General features: G+C 38.6%; 1 protein-coding gene across 1 annotated transcript in view; it reads left to right on the top strand.

The window, feature by feature from the left end:
- The first annotated feature begins 7,117 nt into the window (after positions 1-7,117).
- Positions 7,118-9,744, top strand: part of KL (klotho) — a 9,129-nt gene continuing 6,502 nt past the window's right edge. Inside the window, exons 1-2 of the mRNA XM_008594414.1 lie at positions 7,118-7,526; positions 8,298-8,566. Coding sequence (XP_008592636.1) covers positions 7,118-7,526; positions 8,298-8,566 — 678 coding nt within the window. The remainder of the gene's footprint in view (positions 7,527-8,297; positions 8,567-9,744) is intronic.

Consider the following 9,744-nt stretch of genomic DNA (forward strand, 5'->3'; position numbering starts at 1 on the left):
TTCACTCACCATTTTTAAATATCTGTTTGTGTGAAATTTTGTGTTGGTCTCTGTGAAGGATACAAATAGGTAAATGACAAGGAGCTTACAATTGAGCAAGAGATAAAAATGTGTATACATGCTATGAAATTCAGAGTGTTCCCCTCATTTCCAAAATTTGGAGACACTAGCTGATGAGTACAAGGAATGCAAATAGGTAAATGACAAGGAGCTTACAATTGAGCAAGAGATAAAAATGTCTATACGTGCTATAAAATTCAGAGTGTTCCCCTCATTTCCAAAATTTGGAGACACTAGCTGATGAGTACAAGGAATACCAGATCAATTTTTTTCTAGATTTTTCAGACCCCATATGTCAAAATCTAAATCAAGGCTAGAAAGGAAGCAAGAAAGGCATCACATACCAGAGTGACTTACACCTCACAGTGGGTCATTAGCACATTGTGAGACAATACAGTATTATTCTCAGAGGCCTACCATATCAAATTTTCTTTCTAATTTACTTTTTATGATGTGTGCCTGTAAGTTCTCTCTCTTTCAATGTCTTGGAAATAAAATAGAACCAGGATATCTCATAAGAGAATTTTCCTGCTTTGGCCTGGAAAAATGTTTCTGTCCAGACTCTTTGATGTGGTTCTTATGCCAGCCTTCATTCCTTTGTATCTGTTTATTAAATACTTACTCTGTTTCAGACACCTTGCTACAATCTGAAGATAGACAGATAAAAGACCCAATCAATGCCTTTGAAGGACCTAAAATGTAGACACTTGAATAAATGCAATAAAATATGGTGAAGGTCTTTGATAGAGGTCAGCTGTGGAAACACATAGAATGGATGTTTACTAAGTTTGGGAAGAGGGAAGATGTGTGGGAAGGCTTCCTGGAGGTACTGATGTCTGAGCTGAGTTTGGAAGTGGGGGTGAGGGTGGAAGAACTGGAAATAGGTAAAAAATACTTTAGAGAGCCGCACCTGTAAAAATGTGAAAGCCTAGGGAATCTTCAAACTTCAAGTAGGGTTCAGTGTGCCTGGGACTTGGGATTTGAGGCAGAGTTTGTGGGGCAAGTTAGAGAACAGGTCAGCAGGGGTTCAGATCAGGGATTTCTAATAACTGTCAAGCAGGGCCTGCCATCCAACTGCTATGAACCATTTTCCTTTTTAGTATTTTAATTATTATTCTTATTCTTATTTATCTCTAAAGGAATACATGTTAATGGTAGGAAATGGAAACATATATAGACAGGTAAAATGAAGAGAATTATCCCACCCACAATCCTGCCACAAAACTCTTTTAACAAGTTACAGATTCTTCCAGATCTTTATGTACATATTTTTCTTTAATTAAAATGCTATTAAACTCTACTTACTGTTTTGTAACCTGTTTTTTTTGGTTCAGTTAGCATTTAAGAACATCGTGTTAATAGATATTCTTTTGCATTATTTATGTTTGAATAATATTTATTATACCATCATGTATTAAAACGTTCATATATGGTTGTAAACATATTTGAATATTGGACATTTCAATTGTTTTCAGTATTTTGTTACTATAAAAAGTATTTAGATGAGCATTCTTGCCCATACAGTTAATTATTTCCCTGAATCCTTGTCAATAGGTTTATTAAATCTAAATCTCAAGTCAACAAGTTACAAGATTAACATACTTAGAATAATTACAAAGTGATGCAAGACTATACATAACCATCTTCCTATTAATCATCCTTCGTTGTTGCAGAATCCTAAATGGTGACCTTTCCCACACCCTGCCTCACGGTGTTTGATTTCTCAAATCTACCATCTGCAGATGGAATGAACTGCCTCTGAGGAGATAAGAACTCAGTTCAGTTAACAGACAATGGGCTCCGTGGTCCACAGAGGGGATGCGGGAACCCCTCAGGGAGCTCAGTCTGGGCAGGATGCATCATTACCTACACTAGGTGATGTATGTCTAAGACTCTTGGTCCCTGGATGAGGGATGTGGAGCTTGGTGTCGCAGGTTGGGCGGGTTGAGGGACTTCCTGGAGAAGATGCCACACATGGATGACCACCAAGTTGGGCTACTGTAGAGAACAGGCAAATAGCAGATCTGATAGGGTTTGGAGTGGGGTTCGTAGTTAAGCCAAATGGTATCTAAGATGCTTTCCAATGCTGCAGATTTATCCTTTTCTAAATCAACTACTTAATAGACACTTTCACTGGCATCATATCATTTAATCCTCACAATATCCCCATGGGAGAATAGATGTTATTCTTGTTTGTAAAGAGAAGTAATTGAGGCTCATACTGGTAATAGATAGAGGAGTTGGGATCCAAACCTGTCTCTTCAACTCCAAACACAGGTTTTATTGCTGCGTCACATTCTGCTATGAGCTGGATTTCTTAGCAAGTGGTGATTCCTTTATCTGCAACGTTCTTCCTTTTAAGTCTGCTCATTCTTTAGGGAGAGTGTTCATGGCAACCCTACAGTTGCAAACTCTGTTAGGAGTTTTATACAAATTATCTCTTTTAATCCTGGTGATGGCCTTGTGAGAGGCACAGGAAACTTAGGCTCACCTGCCCAGATAAAGTGATGCAGCCAGAAACACACAAATAAAAAGTGATGGACAGGGACTTTACATGATATCCAAGACCACATGTGCCTTTGCCTATGGTCCAGGCCACATATCTTTTTCTCACTAAACCTCCTCGGAGCCATGTCAAAGTCCTCAAGGTTAAAAGAGTGGTCCATGATTATGAACAATTCCATTGCATGTCTTCAGCAACCTGCAAAGCCGACTCAGAGTAGGAAGTTTCCTCTTCAGCACTTGTTCTGCAGCAGGACTCCTGTTAGATTTAAGGACATGACTATTAATAAAGTCCCCTGGCCCTAAGTCGCAAGGGGTGGATTCTTAAGTATCAGCCTGGCCTGCTCCCTTGCTCTTTTGTTTAACTGTTAAATGTCATCATGAGGTCTCCTGTCAACAGGGAAGGGAGGGGCTGGAGCTATGAGGAAAGCAGAGGAGGGTGGGAGACATCCCAGAGCTAACAGCAGCCTGGCACCAGTAAGTCCCTGGTTTCTGCTTCTGTCTGTAAGCAGACAAGAGAGCACACCAGAGGCCTAGGCAGGAGCTGAGGGGAGCCCCCTCTGCCTGGAAGGAGGCAAGAGAACAGACCAGGGGACCTAGCCAGGAGCTGAGAACATCCTCCCAGCCCCAGAAGCAGGCAGGAGAGTATGCTGAAAACACGACTTCTGTGTGGCCCACCACAGCCACCGCCACAGCCATGGCTGCTGCAAAAATGGCTCGATGCCAGGGCAGTAGCCCCAGCCACTGTGCAGGTGGCCCACCAGATACTCGACTGCATTGACACAAGGAGAGTCACCGGCAGAGACTGAAAAAAGAAAAGAAGATCTCTCTCCTCAAAGCCCACTCAAGAGTACTAGAAGAAGTAACTACTCTATCAGATGACCAAACATCAGCGTAGAGACACTAGAAATATGAAAACCCAAGAAAATATGAAACCCCCAAAAGAATACAGTAATTCTCAAATACCAGACCCTATAGACCAGGAAACCCTTGAAATGACTGAAAAGGAACTCCAAGCAACAATCTTAAGGAAACTCACTGAGATATGAGGAGACTCAGAGAAAACATAATGAAATGAGAAAAAATATCCAGGATATGTAGGAGGAAATTTACAAAGAGATTAATACCTTAAAAAAGAATGTAGCAGAACTCATGGACTGAAGGATTTATGTAAATTAAATAAAAAACACAACAGATAGCTTAAGCAGCAGACTAGAACAAGCAGAAGAAAGAATTTCTGATCTTGAAGATAGTCTTTCTGAAACAACCCAGACAGACAAAAAAAAAAAAAAGAAAAGAAAAAAGCAAGAAAAAAGAATTTTAAAAATGAAGAAAATCTGAGAGCTGGCAGACAACCTTAGGCACACAAACATTTAAATTATAGGTGTTTCAGAAGGGTAGGAGAAAGGAAAAGGCACAGAAAACCAATTCAATGAAACAATAATGGAAAACTTCCCAGGTACAGGGAGAGACATGGACCTTAAGATCCAGGAGGCTCAAAGATCTCCAAACAGATTTAACCCAAAAAGATTCTCTCCAAGACACATTACAAAGTGGCAAAGCTTAAAAGACAGAGAGAATCTTAAAAGAAGCAAGATAAAAGCGTCAAGTCACCTATAAGGGAACCCTATCAGACTAACAGCAGACTTCTCAACAGAAACTCTACAGACCAGAAGAAAATGAGATGACATATTTAAAATACTGAAAGAAAAAAAGCAGCAAGTCAAGAATACTATACCCAGCAAATGAGGGAAAAATTGTATTTTCCAGACAAACAAAAACCGTGGGAGTTCACCACCACATGGCCAGCCCTACGAGAAATCCTCAAGGAAGTCCTGTATCTGGAATCCCAAAAACAATAATCACTACCATGAATACACAAGAAAACAAAATCCACTGGTAGAACAAAAATGCAATGAAAAGAAACTATACCTTACCATCACAAAAAACCATAATGACAATGTAATAATGCCCCTGCTTTATTTCTGATTTTAGTAATTTCAGTCTTCTCTTTTTTTCTTGATCATTCTAGATAAAGGTTAGCAAATTTTGTTGATCTTTTTCAAGAACCAACATTTGGTTTTGTTGATTTTCTCTATTGTTTTTTAATTCCCTATTTCATATATTATTGTTGTAATCTTTGTTATTTCCTACTTATATTTGCTTTTGGTTTGGTTTCTTCTTTTTCTATTTTCTTAAGGTAGGGGTTTCATGATATGAGATTTTTCTTATTTTTAATATAGGTGTTTACAAATTTCCCTCTAAGCACTGCATGAGCCCTGCATCCTATAAATTTTGATATGTTGAGCTTTGATTTTTATCTCAAAGTACTCTCTAATCTCCCTGTGATTCTTCTTTATACCCATTGTTTATTTACAAGAGTATTGTTTAATGTACACACATTTGTGAATTTCCTAAATTTCCTTCTGTTATTATGGTCAGAGAATATATTTTCTATCATCTTAGTCTTTTTAAATGTATTAAGACTTGTTCTGCGGCCATAAAGAAAAAAAAAGTCACTGGTTTCTTGCATCACATGGGCAAAGGCCACTCTTCTTTTGATCAGCATTTTATTCTCCATTCCTTCTTAGCTGCTTCACGTCATAAAAATATATATATTCCGTGAAATGATACACAGTAGATATTCACTAAGAAACTAAAAATAAGAGTTAGACATAAAGTGTCTTATTCCATTGAAATGTTTGGCTAAACTCTTAGGAATGGGGATGAGGCCATTGTTGGATGCCTGCGCTAAAATGAACCAGGAGAAGACTATTTAGGAAATATGAACAGGATATTTGACACACACCGAACATAAGTTTCCTCAGGCCTAGGGAGTGAAATGAAAATTGGCATAATCATTTTGGAGAACATACAGAGTCAAACAGAGAGTGAGAGTAGATTTTTCAAAGAGTGTATGTTAGGAGAATAGAAGACTAATGAACGGGACTTGTATTTGTAGGAAAACAGGCAGAGTATATCAAGAAATTCAAAGATAAAGAGAAACTTAAAGTAGGGGAGAAAAAAACAATCCCTATAATCCTCACTATTCTTTGTAAGTAAAAAGGAAACAAATAAAAATACCAGAAGTCAGNAAAGAAAAAAAAAGTCACTGGTTTCTTGCATCACATGGGCAAAGGCCACTCTTCTTTTGATAGCATTTTATTCTCCATTCCTTCTTAGCTGCTTCACGTCATCAAAATATATATATTCCGTGAAATGATACACAGTAGATATTCACTAAGAAACTAAAAATAAGAGTTAGACATAAAGTGTCTTATTCCATTGAAATGTTTGGCTAAACTCTTAGGAATGGGGATGAGGCCATTGTTGGATGCCTGCGCTAAAATGAACCAGGAGAAGACTATTTAGGAAATATGAACAGGATATTTGATACACACCGAACATAAGTTTCCTCAGGCCTAGGGAGTGAAATGAAAATTGGCATAATCATTTTGGAGAACATACAGAGTCAAACAGAGAATGAGAGTAGATTTTTCAAAGAGTGTATGTTAGGAGAATAGAAGACTAATGAACGGGACTTGTATTTGTAGGAAAACAGGCAGAGTTTATCAAGAAATTCAAAGATAAAGAGAAACTTAAAGTAGGGGAGAAAAAAACAATTCCTATAATCCTCACTATTCTTTGTAAGTAAAAAGGAAACAAATAAAAATACCAGAAGTCAGTAAGAGTTTATGAGAATATAAAGTTGGTTTTATGGAAGCAAAGCCCTTTTCACTGCTGTAGGAAACTCCCAGCTGAGCCCTAACCGTGGCCATCTGATCTTCTCGCAGCTGTATTTAGTTATTTTTTGCTCTTGGCTTCTATCCTGGGTTCCGGGGTTCTGGAGGGTGGGCCAAGGTTAGATATTGGAGTTGTTCCTTTAATTTATTGTGCTAATTCTTCTTAAGGAAAAACAAAGATTGTGAGAACACATGTTAGAATTTTAGCTATGAGAAATGACTTAGAAATATTAAATTGACTCCAACAACTTGAGTCAATTTGAAAACTCCCAGTCTCTAAGGATAAAAAGTATAATCCTATTTAGAAATTCCTGGTGTGATCCCAGATGTGGGGTTGGTTCTTTTCATGAAACCCATTAATTAAAAAGCACATAATCCAAAGTCAATTAAGTAGTAAGATATTATAATAAATTCTTATTTTATTAACTTTTCAAAATGTGAATCAGAACTACACACTCAACCCCCAAAATTCATAGTTTCCACTGACTGCTGGAGAACAATGGAAAAAAACTCCAGTCGTGGTAGCAGCTCACTGTGGGGTGACCTACCTTCAAAATAATTTATTGGTTGAAGCAGATGTTTGCGTTGTGGGGTTAGTTACTAAGTTAGGCTTGATGAGAAACAGATACAGCTAGATATGGGGATTCAAATATGTAATGCGTTTCTCCTCACAATCAGAGATAAACTCCCCATGGTTTTTCTCTTCACAGGCTCATGCCAAAATCTGGCATCTCTACAACACGTCTTTTCGCTCCACTCAGGGAGGCCAGGTGTCCATCGCCCTAGGCTCCCACTGGATAAACCCTCGCAGAATGACTGACCATAACATCAAAGAATGTCAAAAATCTCTTGACTTTGTGCTAGGCTGGTTTGCCAAACCCATATTTATTGATGGTGACTATCCTGAAAGCATGAAGAATAACCTTTCATCTCTTCTGCCTGACTTTACTGAATCTGAGAAAAAGTTCATCAATGGGACGGCTGACTTTTTTGCTCTTTCCTTTGGACCAACCTTGAGTTTTCAGCTCTTGGACCCTGGCATGAAGTTCCGCCAATCAGAATCTCCCAGCCTGAGGCAACTGCTCTCCTGGATTGACCTTGAATATAACCACCCTCAAATATTTATTGTGGAAAATGGCTGGTTTGTCTCAGGGACCACCAAGAGAGATGATGCCAAATATATGTATTATCTCAAAAAGTTCATAATGGAAACCTTAAAAGGTATGATTGCAGCTAAAATTCTCATTTCCTGCCAAAATCCAGTGCAAAATCAATCTTTAAGATAATCTGTCATAAACTACATGAATTTATATATTTTAATTATAATGTAGAAATTCATTTTGGCAATAGTGGGAATGCACTTATGTAACACCTTTCTCATTTGGGGTTTGAAGAACGTAAATTTTTAAAACTCATTTTGTAAATGAGAAACTGGGTTATGATGTTTGAAATTACTTGACTTTCAGAGTTACTAATTTAGATTTTTAGATTCTATTAAGCATAAAATAAATCCCTGGATATTTAGGTCTCTGTACATGTTTTTGAGTTTTTATTGCTTCGGCTGAATAAAACAATTTTTAGAGAAAAAGGAATACCCAATTTTCTGGAGAACATTAGTAAGTAGCTCATGCTTTTAAAGCCTTTATTCATTTATTGCATCAGGCACAATGCTAGGTGTCTCAGACAGAAAGTGGGACAAGACTTCTGCCCAGCCCCGTAGAGCACCCACTGGAAATAAAAAACTACCCTGTCAAGGTGCTCAGAAATTCAAATAAAAACATATTGGAGATAAGCCGATTTGTGAAGGCATTTATTTGTAGAGTTATCTAGACTTGATTAGAGTCTTTTGTAATAAGAAAAATCATTGGTTTACCAAACAAGAAGCATTACACAGTATTTATTTCTTTAATAGTAAAACCCTCAGATGCTCTTGAATCATGAGGTCGGTGTCCAGAGAAAGGTCACGTTGCTCTCTTGTCTCTGCCTTTGCAGCCATCAGGGTGGATGGGGTCAATGTCATTGGGTACACGGCGTGGTCCCTCATGGATGGCTTCGAGTGGCACAGAGGCTACAGCATCAGACGTGGACTCTTCTATGTTGACTTTCTAAGCCAGGATAAGAAGTTGTTGCCGAAATCTTCAGCCTTGTTCTACCAAAAGCTGATAGAGAAAAATGGCTTCCCTCCTATACCTGAAAATCAACCCCTAGAAGGGACATTTCCCTGTGACTTTGCTTGGGGAATTGTTGACAACTACATTCAAGTAAGTCAGCTGACAAAACCAATCAGCAGTCTCACCAAGCCCTGTCACTAGTAAGTAGTGCTTCCTTATTAGGCTGGTTGTCATGGCACATGGTCCATTCTTTGAGCCAAACGCGGTTCCTTAATGAACACATTAAGTGCACAATTTGGAATGTTTTTTCATAGATAAGATATAACACAGAACCCCAAAGTATCCAAAATCTCAGTGGAGCTGCTGAGATTGAGGCAGGAACATTAGGCAGAGCCCTCCTGAGGCATAAATGTGGACCCTGCAAACTTGTAGAAACACCTCAAGAAATAAAACCCTTGGTCCAATGATTCACTGTTCAGAATGGCCTTTTTAACAATAGTCATTGAAATGATGTGGAAGTTCTTCAAAATGATCAATCAATATTTATTGAGCATCTATGATGTAGTTAGCCCTCAATATTCTTTTTGATTTCCCTCATTTTAAAGGGACTTGTTTTCTAGAGTTTGATTGAACACTTTAGTAAGCGCTTATTGGATGCCTAGTGTGTACAAAGCCCTGTGTTATTTGCTCAGTTAAGGGCAGCTCTGTTAAGGGTAGAAGACACACTGAGATGAGTAAGATGGCCTGTGCTTTCAAAGGAGTAAAGGAGTCTATTGAGAGAAAATGATGGATGTAACAGAGTGAACGGAGAATGGTGGTAAGTGGTGAGTAAACACGACGGTGGTGTGGTCCGGGTGTGAGGGGGAGGGGCGCCGAAGTGAAGTCTGAGAGGGACAGTAACAGTCAGGACAGAGACAGGTTCAGTACCCAGAGACAAGCAGTGGGATTTAGCATGTTGGATTCTTCTAGCAAATTCATTGGTTCTACAAATAGCAGCTTCAAAAGAAGTATTTGGAAGAATGCTTGGATCTGTGGAAAGGCCTCCAATTTGAAATGGGTTGCTGTCTCCTTGTAAGTATCAAACTAACATCTTTTATTTATAAAGAACTAAATCAGCACTATCCTTAATCCTTTTTTTTTTTTGCTGGTTTGGCATATTTTTATGTCTTTTCCAGACCATCCAGTTCGTTTTAGAGGCAGCCTGGGCACCCTCCTTCCTTTTAAAAGACAGCTGAGGAAAGAAAGCGTGCCAGCAGGAATATCTGCACGCAGTAGAGTTTCGTAGCGTCCTGCACAGCGTGGGGACTTCCTCCATCTCTCTCCTTCTC

The sequence above is a fragment of the Galeopterus variegatus genome, unplaced genomic scaffold (genome assembly GCF_000696425.1).
Source record: "Galeopterus variegatus unplaced genomic scaffold, G_variegatus-3.0.2 Scaffold10742, whole genome shotgun sequence".
Lineage (NCBI taxonomy): Eukaryota > Metazoa > Chordata > Mammalia > Dermoptera > Cynocephalidae > Galeopterus > Galeopterus variegatus.